The 18,812-nt window shown below is 35.2% G+C and overlaps 1 protein-coding gene across 5 annotated transcripts in view; it reads left to right on the forward strand.

The window, feature by feature from the left end:
* The window catches only part of LOC150100640 (DCC-interacting protein 13-alpha-like), a 408,578-nt gene that overhangs the window by 188,345 nt on the left and 201,421 nt on the right, over positions 1-18,812 (forward strand). For all 5 annotated transcript variants that reach the window (XR_016549161.1, XM_090401384.1, XM_090401387.1 and 2 more), the window contains one exon: positions 16,126-16,210. Coding sequence is in view for 4 of the 5 variants with exons in the window: in XM_090401384.1 (XP_090257510.1) it covers positions 16,126-16,210 (85 nt within the window). In the remaining variant the exon portion in view is untranslated. The remainder of the gene's footprint in view (positions 1-16,125; positions 16,211-18,812) is intronic.

Here is an 18,812-nt window from a genome sequence, read left to right on the forward strand (position 1 = left end):
TGTGAATTTGTGCACATTTTTATGTTGGAACATGGTGTTAGTAATAACCAGTCCATGTCCTGAGCAGAAATCCAACAGATATTTGCCATTATTATTAGCTTTGCTCTTTTCTCCAAATTTTCCCAAAATATTTTTGTATGTCTCACAATCATTTCCTACTCTGCTATTTAGATCCCCAACAAGGACCAACTTTTCCTTTTTCATTGTGTCAGTTGCTTTTTCTAAAGCCTCAAAAAATTCCTCCACTTCTACCTTAGTAGAATCTTCTGTGGGACCATAGGCACAAATAAGTCTCATTGTCCAGTTCCCCATTCTCATATTTGCTCACATTACTCTACTTGAGACTGACTGCCATTCAAGAAGATTAGCCTCGTATTTTGTGTTGAATACTATGGCTACTCCTTCTTTTCCTTGATTGTCATTGCCTGAATATAACATTTTGTATTTATTGCTCAGAAAGATCTCACCAGTTTTGGTCTTTTTTGTTTCAGTCACACCTATTATGTCGATCTGGTACTTATCTAATTCCTCAGCTAGCTCCATTTCTTTACCATTCAGGCTTCTTACGTTGATAGTACCGATCTTTAACTCTGGTGATGTTGAGTTGGGGTTTGTTTTCAGATTTGTTCCAGTATCTGACTTTTCGCTGTTCGCCCTGGTTCCCTGGCGAAAACAACGGGGGCCTTGTTTAACCGGGCGATGCCCCAGCCGGCATGAAATTTTGTTATGTTGTACCATCATTTTTTTATTTTGGTTTAACCATTAAGAATACAATTTGGTTGGCTAAATCCCAAATTGCTAGCCTATACTCGTTCGTTCAGTATCAAAGTAGATACCCAACAGGGTGCACCACGAGAAGGTGAGGATTGGACATTAGGTCAGAAGCCCTGGTCGGTTCTCCGCATTCCTTTAAAGGCTATGTGGAGGTCTCCTCTCAGTTATACAGCTTTGACCCCTATATAGAGGTTGTGAATGTTTATCGAGTTTTTGTCACATTTTATGGCTATTGTTTCCGATATTCTAAGCATTGTTTAATTTTCCTGTATGTCTACTATTACGGCTTTGTCGATTGCAGAGTATGCTTCCGTTCAAGTGTGTGGACTGCTATTTCTGTTTTTCCTGTATTTTCTATTTTGTTTTTCTTTTGGTTATTACATTTCCTATTGCTTAGATGTTTTCGAATTGGTATATTACAGTCACGAAAGTGTTCCTGTAGTCTTTCCCCATAAAGATCTGATTGTGGAACCTGTGTAGGTGACGTCACAGTCTTGTTGGCAAGGAAATTTGTATACTGCATTGTGGTGTTCTAGTATTACTTTGTATGTATGAGATTTTGTAGGTTTTAAAAGCGTTGCCAATTTTTGGTTCTTAGTAAACACTAATTTATAGTCGGTGTGTTTAAAAATGTATTTGTAGGAGAGAATAAATGACTACTGTTTTTTTTTTTGGTCAAATTTATTTTAAAACAAAGTTATACCAACCGGTTTCACCAACTGTGGCTGCTGGCTTCATCAGGGTAAAAGATGTAAAAAATAGTAAGAACGCTTAAATGCTAAAAACTGTTAACACTAAAACCATAAAATAAACCGAATACAATTGTATTTTTTATAAAAGCAGAAGAACGCATACATCACACACATAGCGCGTGTATGATCTGCTAGTTGTGATGTAGGAACGATTTGTAGTTGGTGGCAAAATTCAGTTCTGACATGTTGACAGATCTGATAAGGGTGTTCCAGATCTTAGGCAGAATCAGTCCTTGGTTTCTATTAAGGTTTTGTAATGAGTGGAGAACAGTTGTGGCTTCTTTTATAATTCTGGAGCAGAAGTCCTAATCTAAGTAGGGCATTAGTCCTAGCAAAACGAGAGGCTAACCCCGATTTGTCGTTTCTGTTATTATTGAAGTCTCCCATGTGCTCCTTCTTCCTGATTTCAAAACTTCTTGAAGTCTGGCCAATATAGTTCAAGCCACACGAGCAAGGTATGTTATAAACTCCAGCATATTTAAAAAACGGATGACTGTCTTTTGGAGATTGTAAAAATTGGCGAATGGTCTGTGCAGGTTTTTTTTTCTGTGACCCCCCCCCCCCCACACAAAGACAACCTGAAGATATACATTATAATTCTACCATTGGGATCCCGTTTGTAGCTACAATTTCTAATAAGATTGCCAGACTCCTCAAGCCACATGGTATACAAGTAGCTTTTAAACCTGCATAGACCATTCGCTAATTTTTACAATCTTCAAAAGACAGTCATCCATTTTTTAAATATGCTGGAGTTTACAACATACCTTGCTTGTGCGGCTTGAACTATGTTGTCCAGACTTCAAGAAGTTTTGAAATCAGGAAGGAGCAAATGGGAGACGTCAATAATAATAGAGACGACAAATCGGGGTTAGCCTTTCATTTTTTGAGGACTAATCACATTATAGAATGGGATAAAAGCTCAATGCCCTACTTAGAGGAGGACTTCCGCTCCAGAATTATAAAAGAAGCCACAACTGTTCTCCGCTTAGAACAAAACCTTAATAGAAACCAAGGACTGATTCTGCCCGAGATCTGGAAGACCCTTATTAGATCTTTCAACATGCCAGAACTGAATTTTTGCTGCCAACTACAAATCATTCCTACACAACAACAACTAGCAGATCATACACGCTCTATGTATGTGATGTACGCGTTCTTCTGCTTTTATAAAAAATACAATTGTATTCAGTTTATTTTATAGTTTTTAGCCTTTAAGTGTTCTCACTATTTTTATACATCTTTTACCCTGATGAAGCCAGCAGCCACAGTTGGTGAAACTAGTTGGTATAACTTTGTTTTAAAATAAATTTGACCAAAAAAACCCCAAATAGTAGTCATTTATTCTCTCCTATAGTTCGTGTGGTCAAAAATAACAGTACTACCATCATGAATAACCTCCATGGGGAAACTAAACATCAGGTATGTCGTTTTTAGCTACTTAAATGCAAAAATGCTAAACTGTTGAATCAACTTACATTTCTGAAGAGATGTAGAAACTATAATATAATTCCTAAGTTTCTTATTTTGAGAGAACGATTGCATTCAAGATGGGCCTAACCATATATATTTCAAAACATCTTTGGCACTTTTATGTGAGCGGATACAAAACACCAGATTTGATCTAAACCGAATAGACATTCAATGCTATCAGATTTACGAGGATATCTCCAGTACTTTAGACCAAAACCTATGGTCACTTTTAGATAGAATGATTAATAATAGCTATGAGAAGACCTTTTCAATCAGTAAACAAAACCAAATCAAGAAATTCAGTGTTCTTTATGATAAACATTTTCAGTCAAAACCTGCTTTACCAGACAACATGGTGATATGTAATTTCTCTGATCGCGTTCTATCTAAACCAGAAATGAGTATTCTCAAGAAAGGCTTCAATATTTCTACCCCCTCCCCTTATCTAATTCCTAAATTGGACATATTATGCAGTGTAGAAAAGGCCGTTTTGTGACTACCGGAGCCCATAGCTAATGATCTCAGACTTAAAAGCAGTATCATTCTCTCTTTTTCAAGAGCTCCCCATCAAAACATCACTCTTCCAGAGAACAATGCCATGTTTAGGTTAAAGAAAGATAAAGATATCATCATATTAAAAGCTGATAAAGGTAACTGTACGGTTATCTTAAACACCAGTGATTACAAAGATAAGATTGCCAACTTACTTTCTGATACATCTACTTATCGTGTTCTAGATTCGGACCCCACTTTAAAGAATCATAATGATACCAACGATTTATTACATATTATGGATAGCTGGCCAACAGAATTAAAATGAAGATTGAAGGCTATGCATCCACTGACACCGAGACTATATGGCTCTCCAAAGGTCCACAAAAATGGTATGCTGTTACGCCCAATTGTTGATGGTATTAATTCGCCTACCTATTTATTATCAAAATACCTTGCAGGTCTCCTCAAAGCACACATCCGCAATTCTGATACTTATAGACGAAATTCACAACATTTCATGGAAAAATTAAAAAACATCTCGATCTCCAATACAGATCTTCTGGCAAGCCTGGATGTTACATCTTTATTCACCAACATTCCAGTAGAAGAAGTGATCGACATTTTAGGAAGCTTATTCCATTAAGACGTCACTTCTTTGTTCCATCATTGTTTAACATCAAACTTTTTCCTGTGGAACAAAACTATTTACCAGCAATTAACAGGTCTTGCAATGGGAAGCCCTTTTTTGCCACCCTATGGATCTCTTTATGGAGAAATTTGAAAGTATAATTTTATATCAACTAGACCACCCACAGTTTGGTGGAGATGCATTGATGATATTTTTATTGTTTGGAAAAATACGGAAAAGGACTTGCTTGATTTTCTAAGCAAGATTAACTCTTTGCATCTAAAAAATTAGATGGATGTATCAACCTTACAGTTTATTGCAAACCCACCAATACAGGTAGATACTTACACTTCACTTCTTCACACCATATTTCTCAGAAACTCAGCATTGTACACATGCTAAAAAATAGAGCCTCTATCATTACGACAGATGATAAAGACTTCCAAGCTGAACTTTCCCAGATATCAAATAACCTTACAAAGAATGGTTATCCTAAGAAATTGATCCACAAGATACTTTTCTGTGACCCCCCCCCCCCCCCACAAAGACAACCTGAAGATAGACATTATAATTCTACCATTGGGATTCCGTTTGTAGGGACAATTTTTAATAAGATTACCAGACTCCTCATGCCACATGGTATATGAGTAGCTTTTAAACCTGCACAGACCATTCGCCAATTTTTACGATATCCAAAAGACAGTCATCCATTTTTTAAATATGCGGGAGTTTACAACATACCTTGCTCGTGCGGCTTGAACGATATTGGCCAGACTTCAAGAAGTTTTGAAATCAGGAAGAAGGAGCACATAGGAGATGTTAATAATAATAGAGAAGACAAATCAGGGTTAGCATTTCATTTTGCTAGGACTAATCACATTATAGAATGGGATAAAAGCTCAATGCCCTACTTAGAGGAGGACTTCCACTCCAGAATTATAAAAGAAGCCATAACTGTTCTCTGCTCAGAACAAAACCTTAATAGAAACCAAGGACTGCTTCTGCCCGAGATCTGGAAGACCCTTATTAGATCTTTCAACATGCCAGAACTGAATTTTGCTGCCAACTACAAATCGTTCCTACACAACAACTAGCAGATCATACACATGCTATGCATGTGGTGTACACGTTCTTCTGCTTTTATAAAAAATACAATTGTATTTGGTTTATTTTATGGTTTTAGTGTTAACAGTTTTTAGCATTTAAGCATTCTTACTATTTTTTACATCTTTTACCCTGATGAAGCCAGCAGCCACAGTTGGTGAAACTAGTTGGTATAACTTTGTTTTAAAATAAATTTGACCAAAAAAACCCCAAATAGTAGTCATTTATTCTCTCCTATAGTTTGTGTGGTCAAAAATAACAGTATTATCATAATGTATTTGTAGACTTTTTATGTGTTCTGGATGTATGGCAGTTTATTGATTTTTTTTTTTTTTTTTTGTGTTGGAAGTTTGTTATTGTTTTGATGAGTTTTCACAGTTTTTTGGCATAATTTATTAGCTATGTTGGGTAATTTAGGTTTTTAAAAATCTGTGTTAATTTCTTTATTTCTATGTTGAGATAGTTATTTGTAATTGAAAACATGTATGCTTTAATATATTGTGCTAGAATGACTGATTTTTTGATAGAATAAGGATGATATGAGTTAAAGTGGAGGTAATTTCTGATATGTGTAGGTTTGTGGAATATTTTTGTGACTATTTCGTGGTTTGTTCTAATTAATATCAGGTTTAAGAAATTTATGGATTTTTTATGCTTTGTTTCTATAGTGAACTTTAGTCTGTTGCTGAAATCGTTAAGGGATGCTTGTAAAGTGGTGATGCATGTTGGTTCTCCAATGCATAGAATATTGTCCACGTATCGGCTGTAAAAGGTGATCGGGGGGGGATGAGGGCTGAGTAGATGTGATTCTATATGTGATAGGAACAATTCAGCTAATTGTCTGCTATTATTTTGGCCCATAGGGAGTCCAAAAATTTGAATATAGATGTTGTTAAATTTGAAAAAATTTACCGAGATTATTAGGTTTATCAGGTTTATGATGTTGCTGGGTGTTAGTTTTGTTCATGATCCTAGGGTGTGATCATTGTGAGTAATGTGTGTATGATGTCTAATTCTGGGGATGTCCACATTTTGTGTATAGTGACGTTATATCCAATGAAGTGAGGACGTCATCGTGAGATAGAGTTAGGTTTGTTATTTTTTGGAATAGGTTGTCTGTGTTTTTTATCATTGATTTTGACTTGGTTAGTAAAGGTTTGAGTAGTTTTACATAAGTATTTTGATATAGGTGATTTTGTATGAGACTATTGGGTGTACTGGGTAACCATCTTTATGGGTTTTGATTTGTCCAAATATATATGGAGTATGTATGGTCCGAGGTGTTGTGTTTTTCATTGTTATTTTATCTGCCTTGTTTGCGTTTTTAAAACATTTAGTGTGTTGTTAATTTTTTTTATGAGGTTGGAGTAGGGTCAATTAGGACTTTTTGGTATGAGTTTTGATCATTTAAAATAATTGTTATTTTATTGTGTTTTGTTTATGATTACTGTGTCGCCTTTGTCTGCTTTTGCAATTGTTATATCCGGGTTCTTTTTTAATGATATCAGAGCATTTTGTAGGTTTGGGGTAATGTTGGATTGTATTTTTATTTTACTATTTGTGGAACCTCCCACGATGAGTCTTGATAGACTTTGTGTTTCATAGGAAGGACCTCCCATGATGAGTCTTTATAGACTTTGTGTTTCCTAGGAAGGACCTCCCGTGATGAGTCTTTTGACTCCATGGAGGCCTGAATAATAATAATTTAAGATGTTTATTTTATGAAATATTACTTCTTTGTTGGGGTCTTTTTCTAGTTTGGCTTGGATTTCGATAATAATATCTTTGTTTGGCAGAAATTTTGGAGGGACTGTGAAGTTCAGACCTTTGTTTAGGATGGTAATTTCATCGGGCGTGAGGTTATAATTAGATAGGTTTATATTTTGTACATCCGAGATAGGTACATCCGAAAAGATCTCAAGAATTCTCAATAAACATAAACTACGCACTACATTCAGACCATGTAGCAAATTAGCCACCCTCATCCGCTCACCCAAGGACAGCATCCAGGAGTCTACCAAGTACCCTGCTCATGCAATCAAGCCTACTACGGTCAAACAGGAAGAACTGTGAATATCCGCATCAGCGAACATAAACGATACGTCCGGAAATATCATTATGGGAAGTCGGGCCTAGCAGACCATGCTCTGGATACCCCTGCACATAGGATCAACTGGAAAAACACAAAAGTACTACACAGAAACCCATATAAATCAGAGAGATTGTTCTTAGAGGCGACAGAAGCCCTAAAACACACTCCAAATCTCAACAAATATGGCTGTATTAACTTGCCGAAGATCTGGGAGACAGTCATATTAAGAAAAAACTAGCACTTTTCTAGGACTCTAGTAATATACGATAGCGTTTTTTTTTTTTTTTTTTTTTTTTTTTTTTTTTTTTTTTTTTTTTTTTTTTCAGATAGAGGGCACCAAAATCAGGACTCTAGTCTTTGTGTTGCTGCTACAATTTTGTTGAAATACACCATGTTGTTTTAGTCTCGCATATTGTGACAAACAGTGTTTTTGTGCTCTGAGGATGCTGGTTATAATACCAGCGAAATATCAGCATCAAGTTAATAAATTAATTATTTACTTAGTTTCTGTGTTCTATTATACCGTTAAAATAATAAACAACATGTTCGATGAACACATAAGTCTGTCCACACGTAGATAGGTTTATAATTGAATTGTTTTTTGCTTAGGTTGCATCGTGGTGTTATCCAAATTTATTCCACATTACAATTTCTCAGAAAATTTCTTTCTGCACTAGCTACCAGCATATTCCTTGAAAGTTTTTTCAGAAGTTGGAAATATTTATGAAGAAACCAAACATGTGCTACTCCAAAAAATGCTGAAAAATTAATTTTCCTATGTCATAATTTATCGTGAATTCATTTTGATTATTAAATCCATATTTATTCTCGATATTTCACAATTTTAAATGAGTTGCATTAATATTTTTGTTATTTGAAATATGTTCTCTATGAAATTAAATGATAGTTTTATTTAAGTTAAGGGATATTGCATCCCATATTGTTTCTTAGCAAATAAGAAACTCAAAGAGTTTCATGCCGAATATAGAAACTATATAAAGTTCGGCGATTCCAAGCGTAAGCAAATACCTGGATAGTGCAGCACCTGACCCATTTGGTAGTGCAAACTGAGGCAACTCATAGAAAGGGTGGAGCAAGCTCTGATCACTATTCTTGGTATTTACCCATAATGTGAACTTAGCTCCTAGGAGCTGTATTACTGTTCTACATTATGAGAGAAGGTCACTACCCAGACCGGTTTCAACGTTTATTGAGGTCTCATCAGTGAGTAGGTAGACCTAGTTAATACGAAGTTTGTAGCGAACAGAACTTATATCCCTTCTATGAGAATTGCCAAGAAGGTGTCCTAATAAATTACTAATTATATGAAGAGCCAAAGGCTTCAATTCCGAATGTCGCCGAATTGAAGCCTTTGACTCTTCATATAATTAGTGATAGTTTTATGATATTGAAATGGAGGAAATTATGGATCCATCTATATTTCATAGCTAAATATAAAAAAAAATGTTTTGAAAATTTACCAGCGAGCTTATGAGACTGAGACTAAAATCCAAGTTGTCTTTTGCTTGCACTATTGAAGCAACACGAACTCTGCCCACAACTTGTATATTCTCCTTTTATTAATGCATGGAGTAAGTTTTAATATCCTGAAACCCCAGGCTTAGGATTCAAATTGACGAAATTAAAAAAAAAACTTACAAGTGGAAATGAAAACAAAAACTTAGTGCTGTAACAGCTATGTCAGAAAGTTAAATTCATCATAAGTGATTTCTAGGTGGATGCATAATATAATATTAAACTACAGAGCTGAGAAGCATACGTTTATCTTATATAAGATATTGTAATAGGAAATACTAGAGTTACATCTATATTTTATAGCAAAACATGGAAACAAATCCAAGTAAGAAATGTAGAAAATTTTTTTTTTCTTTTTAAAATTTACTAGAAAGCTTATGAGAAGGTTATGTTCTTACAAACTCTCTGGTAAATTTTTGATCTACACTTGGCTATTAAATATGGAAGGATCCATAATATCCTCTATTTCAAATTGGAGCATTTTGGGTCTATGATTAAAAATTGGACAGATATTAAGGAAAGCATAATTTTATTTTCTCTTTTTATCAAAGAAGATCCTAAAAGTTTTCATTTTGACAATGTGAAATAAACAAAAATAGATAATAAAGATACTTGCTTATTTCATGGCCAAATATTGGAGATTTTCGAATAAAGAAGAGACAGCTTATGAGAATACAATTTTGCCATTGGAGTTGCCTTAACTTGCACTTCTTAAACTTTCTAAGTTTCTTTTCTTCTAAAGAAACTTGGAAAGTTTCTTAAGTAGTGCATGAAATATGGATTGATCTTTTTATTTTACAATGCTGAAAATATATTTAGGCCCTTCTTTAATAATTACTCGTAACACATTTGTGCTGGGCATTATCTGTACTTTGTATACCACCTGCTGCTTCTGTTGGTCACATTTTCACAATGCTTATACAGTGTGTTAGTTGCAATTTTTTGGTACAATTTTATTTGTAAAATTAGCATTTGTGAAGTGCCTTGATGACATGGAATATCTCAAATGTAATTCAAACTGATTTCAAATTATATGTATGCATCAGAGAAATCAGCAATGTGGTCAGCCAAGGATGTGAAACATGTAGCCACCCTCAACATAAGATCACTATACCAACCTGGAAAATTGCAATTAGTCCAGGAAAATTTAAAAAGACTGAAATGGAGTATTTTAGGTTCATCAGAGACACATTGGTGTGGAGATGGATTCATGGATTTACCAGAAGGAAGACTGTACTTCTCAGGAAGAAAAGATAACATACACAGAGAAGGAGTTGCATTACTAATTGAAAAGAAACTTGCACACTCAGTAATTTAAATAAACCCAGTGTCTCCTAGAATAATAACAGCCAAACTTCAAGCAAAAGAAAAAGGTCAAACAATTAAAATAATCCAAATATATGCACCAGACAGTAACCATTCAGAGGAAGAAATAGAAAATTTCTATGAAGAACTACAACAGGAAATAGATAATCCCAAAAATAGAGAACTCATGATAGTGATGGGAGATTTTAATGCTAAAATAGGACAGTTCACAGCAGACAAAAAAGATGTGATGGGGAAATTTGGATACGGAGAGCTTAACGACAGAGGAGAACAATTACTCCACTTCTGTAAAGCAGACGATCTAATGATTACAAACACATTGTTCTATCAACGCCCTAATAATAAATATACATGGACATCCCCAGATGGTAATATAAAGAACTGCATAGACTATATCATCATAAACAAACAATGGAAAAGATCAGTAAATAATGTACGAACATTAAGAACTTTTGATTTTGACACTGACCACGAAATATTAACTGCCAAAGTGAAAATAAAATTCAACAGGAAAAATAATATCAGAAAAGAAGAAAACATCAGCCTATCAAAACTAAAAGATAGCTCAAGGAGAAGTCGATTTTTAGAACAGATGTGCTTGAAATTAAAACCCTCCATCTTCCAGAACAGCGGAAAATACTGGGAAGAAGGAAAAGAAATAGTGTTATCAATTGCAAAAGCCACTCTAGGTTCCAAACCCAAAATAAACAAACAGTGGATAACCCAAGAAATCATAGCTACCATAGAAGAGAAAAGAGAGGCCAAGATATTTGTAAACCAACAAAACAATGAAGAGAATAGAGAAAAATACATAGTACTAAAAAATATAGTTGATAACCTATGCAAAAAAGCCAAAGAAAAATGGTTAGAAGAAAAAGCTAAGAAATGCCAAGAAGCATACCAACAAAACAACCTAAAAGTCTTCCATGATACTGTAAGAGAAATTACAAAGGAATTCTCAGCAAAAGCAGTAACAATGATAAACAACAAGATGACTGAAACCGGGAATATTGAATATATAAGAAAAATCTGTTCAAACCATTTTAAGACTATCCTCCACCAAGGAAACAAAACTACAATGCCAACAATAGAAGAAAATAATGATCACCCAAAAATTTTACAAGAAGAAGTTAGATACGCAATAAAACAGATGAAAAACAATAAAGCACCAGGCATTGATACTATCCCTACTGAACTGTGGTCATATGGAGGCAGCATATCAATAGAATAATTAATAACCCTATTCAGTAAAATACTACAAACAGGAGAGATCCCAGATGACTGGAGAACTGGAAAGATCATCCCAATATACAAGAAAGGAGACAAAAGAGACTGCAGAAATTACAGACCAATCAATTTACTCCCTCACACACCTATAAAATATTCCTACGAATTATACAAAATAGATTAAAAAACACCTACGAAGAAATGATAGGCATAGAACAAGCTGGTTTCCGAGGAAACTATTCAACAATAGACCATATTTTCACATTGCACCAGCTAGCAGAGCTCAGCTGGGAAGACCATAAAGAAATATATTGTTGTTTTGTGGACTTTAAACAAGCTTTCGATAACATCAACAGAGAAATCCTTCTTAAAATTCTACTAAAAAAAGCAATAGACAAATATATAATACAGTTTCTGATAAAATATTACTCTAAGACAAATGCAATAATTAAAAAGGACACACACACTCACAACAGAACTCATAGAGATCCAAAAAGGAGTAATACAAGGATGCCCATTATCCCCATGCCTATTCAACATATATCTAGAAGAAGTTGTAAAGAAAGCAATAGACAATGAGCCTGGAATCAATGTCAACGGTTTAAACATAAATAATATCAAATATGCAGATGATCTCGTCCTTCTTGCAAGAACCCCAGATGAACTACAAAAGTTGATCAACAAGCTAAACGAAACCTGTAAAACATATGACATGACAATAAATATACAAAAGACAAAAGTGATGAAAATAGTGAGGAATAGAACTACCATCTCAGCCACCCTAAACAGAGAACAAATAGAACAAGTAGACAACTTCATATACCTTGGATCAAAACTAACAGAAACAATAGATGAACTCAAAACAATCAAACACAGAATAGCGATAGGATGGACCACCATGGGAAAATTACAGAAAATCTGGAAAACGAACAAGATATCTAAACAAGCCAAAATCAAATTATATGAAGCAATAATTATACCAACAGTCATCTATGCAGCAGAAGCGTTGACAGTTAAGATAAGAGATGAGAAAAAACTACTGGCATTTGAAATGAAATGCTTAAGAAAAATAAATAGAACAAGTTGGATAGAAAAGAAAACAAACAGCACAGTCAAACAAGAACTATTGTATAAAAAGACAATAATAGAAAAAATTAGAAAACAACAACTGAGATGGTTTGGACACACTGTACGCATGGATGCAGACAGACTTCCTAACGTCCTAATCAATACTTTTCCAACTGAAAAAAGAAGACTCGGAAGACCAAGAATTACCTGGCTGAAATTAATAAAGAACATTTCGGGATGCAGAACATATAAGGAACTTTTTCGAACAGCAAGGAATAGAGAAGACTGGAAGATCCTGCTCAAGAGAAGACTCAACCCGTCTTAGACGGAAGAGAAGAAGAAGATGTATGTATGTGTGTGTTTTTGTGCGATGTGTTTATATATATATATATATATATATATAGCTTGCATATTCTGGTCCTACCATGGAAGCCCATGTTGTGAGCCTCAGTTCCGAGTATTGTGCAGATTTGTGTGCCAGTCGATGTGTCTGGAACTCTGGATTCAACTTGTTGGCCAGCAAATGGTGGTTTTTACATATTATCCTTCGTAGCACCCACAGTCATGTTCAGTGAGTGTGGTGGGTGTCGTCCACTACCAGTAGCACTTGCAGTTGACCCCCTGCATTTTCAGCTCAATATAGTATCACTGATAATTGACCTGGGATGGCCCAAATTGTCAACAGTTTGCCAAACAGATAAGCCTGCAACATTGCCTCTTTCAAACTCCGTCAGTATCCTTCTCACATTCATTTAATCCAGACACAGTTGCATTTCCTTGGGAGCATCATATTCTTCCAATTTATAATGGCTACAAGCACATGTCATTAAATGGCATGCACCTTTCCTTTGGTGGGGGGGGGTGTCCATTGATTTCTTTCCAAGCAGTGTATATATATTCTCCTATTGATCTTTTTGCTTTACATAAATTGTGTGCTGTCTGTATCCAGTGGGTGCATTATGAACAGCTGTTATTCAATTTTTCTGGAACTGAAAATTTGAAAGAGGATGTTAGTACAAATGTGTAATCGTTTTTGCTTGCATATGTGCAGCATAGAGTCTGTTGGAGGGAAGTGTTTTTTGATTATCATTCCAGTTGTCTCTGATTACACTAATTGTTGCTAAATGTAGTACATAGACTGTAAATATCTTTGTACTTGTTGAATTTTTTCTTGACAATTATTCATAAGACTATTACACTTTTTTTTTATATAATCTTTGTCAAGTAGCTTTATTTTATCCTCCTACATGTTTTGCCAATCTTTTTCTATTGGCATCCTCAGGGAATACAAACTAGTAAGCTAAAATGAAGGTTACAGACTAGGTTATAACTGATGGTTCTAATTCTGCGTGACAATGTGCGTGTCTCGTTAACGTGATTTATTCGTTATGGCTCATGACGTAATTGTTAGGAAAGTTCATTTCTTTGATGTTTAATGATCTGATAAAAGTTTTCCAAATTTCTGGTAAAATTAGACCTTGATTCTTGTTTAGGTTTTCAGTTTTACGGGCGACTGTAGCTGCTTCTTTAAAGGTTCTTGAATGGTAGTTATCTTCTATGTATGGCATAAGGCTCTTATCCCACTCAATGTGATGGTTAGTAGAGGCAAAGTGGCATGAAAGGCCTGAAATGTCTTGTCTGTTATTTCTGACATATCCTATGTGTTCTTTCTTTCTCGTTTCAGAGCTTCGAGAGTCTGACCTACGTAACTAATACCACATGAGCAAGGTATATTATATACTCCAGAGTACTTGTAGAATGGGTGAGGATCTTTCGGTGATCTTAAAAATTTCCGAATAGTGTTGATTGGTTTGAATGCCACTCTGATCTTATGTGGTTTTAAAAGGTTAGCTAATTTTTTGGAAAGGTTGCTGACAAAAGGAATCGTAATTATACTGATGTATTGGACGTCATCACGTTGTCGACGTGGTATATCAGTAAAGAGAATCTTGTTATAGAGTCTTTTTGGATAACCATTTAAAGAAAGTTCTCTGGATATTGTGGTTAATTCCATTAGTAGGTCATCCTTGTCTGTCGTATACTGTATAGCTCTTTTCTTGAGACTATGGATAATGCTAAGTTTCTGAGCTATGTGATGAGCTGAGTTGAAATGGAGGTAACGTCCAGTATTTGTAGGTTTTCTGTATACAGATAGGTTGATACTATTATTGGATTGTTTCTTTATTAAAATGTCAAGGAATGGCAGTTTTTTATCTTTTTCCAGTTCTAATGTGAATTTGATGGTATTGTGGAAACTATTGATTTGGTTGAGGTAATTCATTAGTTCTTCTTTCGTATGATCCCAAATGATAAAGATGTCATCTACATATCTGTACCAAATTTTCGGTTTTGGAATGATCTGGGTTAAGATTTTTTTCTCTAGATCTTCCATGAATAAGTCAGCACAAGGAGGTGAGAGGGGGCTACCCATAGCTAATCCAGTGAGTTGTTTGTAGATCGTTTTTTGCCAAATAAAATAGTTAGAAGTTAAACAGTGATTGAACAAAGTAGTGATGTTTCTTGGGAACAAGTTGTCTAAGATGTTGATGACTTCAACCACTGGAATGTTAGTAAACAGAGATGTAATGTCCAGGCTTGCTAGTATATCCTCTTCAAAAATAGGGATGTTTTTTATTTTATCTATAAAATGTTTTGAGTTTTTAATATAAGTATCCGAGACATGAATGTGTTGTTGTAAAATCTTCACAAGATACTTGGACAGTTGGTAAGTGGGAGAATAGATTCCATCAACTATTGGACGTAATGGTATACCTTCTTTATGAATTTTTGGAAGGCCATACATAGGAGTAAGTGGGTGCATAGATTTTAGTTTTTTTATAATTTCTATAGGCCAGTTATTCATTCCACTTAATAATTCATTGGTGTCATTATGGTTTTTTGTGGTAGGATCTATACTGAGAACTTCATATACAGACCTGTCAGATAATAGATTTTTAATTTTTTCTTCATAATCTTTAGTATTTAATATAACTGTATTATTACCTTTGTCGGCTTTGAGTATGATGATATCTTTATTATTCCTTAATTTGAGAAGCGTTCTTCTTTCCATTTGGTTAGAGTTGGTGTTAGGAGATCTTGACTGAGCTGAAAGCATTATGCTACTTTTTAATCGTAACATGTTGTTTTGCACGTCTTCATTTTTTTAATTCAGAGGGCATTGTCCATCATACTTTTTTTTCTTCAGGAATGAGATGAGTAGGATGAATAAGACACAAAAGTGTCAGCACTAAAAAATTTAATTTTGCTTGAAAACATCAGTGAAGCGACTGCATGTTGTTGTTGCATGATCTATTAGAGGATGTAGATTTCTCATATCCTGCCAAAAATGATGTTATTGCCTTTACTATTTGAACTACTCAAATTGAAGATTTTCATCAGAGAAAAAGGTCAAGGTGACTGATGGATGACATTTGAGTAGCTTTAGAAATCTCTTTTCTCCAAATTTCTTTCAAGACAAAGGAAAATATTTCAAAGGTGACTGTATTGTTAAAAACTTTCACATGACATTTAATCCGGCTCAAATTACCCCCCCCCCCAATTGGTTTCTCTCTATTTGTTTGTACATTCATGTAAATGTGTGGATAGATTGAACATTCTTTTATATTAATATGCATGTATAATTTGTATAGGAGATTTGCTGGTATGGTAACAAAGTGGGATCGAATATATGTCTACACTCTGGGTAGTCATCTCATGAGTATGAATAAGGATGAGGTATGTTTTTTTAATCTGATATAATCATTCACATTGTGATTTTAATTGTTAATATAAGTATACAACAACATAAATATTTACATCACAGTTAATTAAATAATATCATGTGTATTGTTTATTAACATTAAAATAATATTAAAATATCATTATCATCGTCGTCATCATCAAATTCCTGCCATGTACCATCAAGGGGTGTACAGGATATGATAGTACTACATGAAAAATCTACATCATTACCAACCTCCTATTTACAACTTTCCTCCAAATCAGTCTGTTACTTGTCAAGACTCCAACATCATCAGATCTTATATTTCTATCATCTAAGGCACTTTGTACTGTATCAGTCCACCTATATCTTGGTCTTCCTCTGGGTTGTTTTCCTTCCAACCTGGCAGAGCATACTTGTTTTGCTAATCTTTCCTTGCCCATTCTGTTTAAGTGACCATACCACCTGAGATTAGCTCTGCTAACGCATTCCTCGATGTTGGCAATGTCAAGTTCTTTCCTAATATCCTCATTTTTAATATGATATTGCCATTAATGCCATCTGCTCACGTTTATAATCTTTCTCAGGACTCTCATATCTGCCGTCCCTAGTTTTTGGTTAAGTGCTTTACTTCTGACCCAGCTCTCAAATCCATAAGTTAAAACTGATTTGAACACTCTCTTGTATACAGCTAATTTAGTGTTCTGACTAATTTCTCTCTTATTCCATATGAATTTAATCAATCGACTTCCTGATTTTGTTGTCTATTTCTATATTTAATCTACCATCTTCACTAAAAATCATACCTAAGTAGCTGAAATGTTTTACTTGTTTGTTCCACAGGTTCTCCATTCACAATGCAGTTGACATTTTCAACAATTCTCCCATTTTTCATTGTCTTTGTCTTTTTAATTATTATTATTATTATTATTAAACAAGACCTCATGGAGTCAAAGACTCATCTAGGAGGTCCTTTTATCTCACACACATCTCATCATACTGCATCTTAAACACATTCAAACTCCTTGTGGACACCACACTCTCAGGCAAGGCATTCCAATCACTCACAACTCTGCACGAAAAAAACCTGCCTCTCACTCCCTTACTCACACCCTCTTTATACAGTTTCCAGGGATGACCTCTGGTTCTCCCCTGATCTCCCACTATTCTCTGTAGAACTTCTCCACCATTGATCCTATAACAACCCCTTACCAACTTGTAGGTCTCTATCATATCTCCCCTCTTCTTTCTCTCCACTAGACTCTGCAAATTACATCTTTTCAATCTTTCCTCATACTCGACATTCCAGAGGTCAGAAACTACCTTAGTCAGGCGCCTTTGGACCCTTTCCAACATCTCTTCATCCTTCTGAAAACCAGGTGACCAAATCTGGGCACAATAGTCCATGTGTGGCCTAATCAAAGCCTTATACAATGGAACAAGAATCTCCCTACTTCTACACGTCAGTGTCCTCCGCATCATTCCCAGAAGTCTTTGTGTTGTCTTCACAATTTTGGCAATGTGTCCCCTAAATTTTAGATCCTTATCCACTATCACCCCCAGATCTCTTATTTCCTCTACTTCCAACAATATATTCTCACCAAGCATAAATTCTGCATCCCATCTTTGTTTTCCAAATTTTAAAACGTTACATTTTTCAACATTGAACTCAAATCCCCATTTGCTTGCCCAATCACTCAATTTATTCAAGTCTTCTTGCAAGGCCACAACATCTTCACTACTCTTTATGGTTCGTCCCAACTTTGCATCATCTGCAAACAACTGAATATCTCCATCCAAATCTTCGCTAATATCATTAATATACAAGTTAAATAGTAATGGCCCTAAAACAGATCCCTGAGGCACTCCACTAGTGACTTTCCTTTTCCTGGATATTGCACCCCCATACACAACTTGTTGATATCTATCAGATAAGCAGTCTCCAATCCAATGCACTAATCTAATATCCAACCCCATCTGTTCTAGTTTGACTGTCAACTTATCATGAGGTACTCTATCAAAAGCTTTTGCGAAATCCAAGTATATTACTGTGTATCCTTCTCCTCTGTCCAAGGAAGCAGTCATTTTATTGTAATAAGTAAGTAGATTACTAAAACATGACCTCCCTTTAGCAAATCCATGCTGTCCATCAAAGATTATACCATTGTTGTCAACCCAACTCTGGATCCTAGTTCTCACAAGCTTCTCCAACAACTTAACCACAACACCTGACACACACAGATAGGCCTATAGTTTGATGCTTGAGTTCGATCACCTCCTTTATGAAGTGGCACAATCTTGCCCTCCTTCCACTCTTTAGGGACTTGACCAAGTGCAAGACTCGTATTAAAAAAATATGTCAAGGCAGGTGTCAACTCTCTGGCACATTCCTTCAGAATATGCGGTGATATATTATCAAGTCCCACAGCCTTATTTACATCTAGTTTACTCAACTCCCCCAACACCTCTTGCTCACTTACAGTTAGTCTCTCCTCCCCATCATCAACTGCTCTTAATCTCTCCATGAAGTCACATTCACAAGATTGAAAGATCTTTATGAACTGCTCATTAAGTATCTCCACCACACATTCTGCAACAGCTGTCTTTATACCATTT

Source organism: Typopeltis vanoorti, chromosome 12, assembly GCF_054136105.1.
Source record: "Typopeltis vanoorti isolate ZY-2024b chromosome 12, IOZ_Tvanoo_1.0, whole genome shotgun sequence".
In the NCBI taxonomy this organism is placed as follows: domain Eukaryota; kingdom Metazoa; phylum Arthropoda; class Arachnida; order Uropygi; family Thelyphonidae; genus Typopeltis; species Typopeltis vanoorti.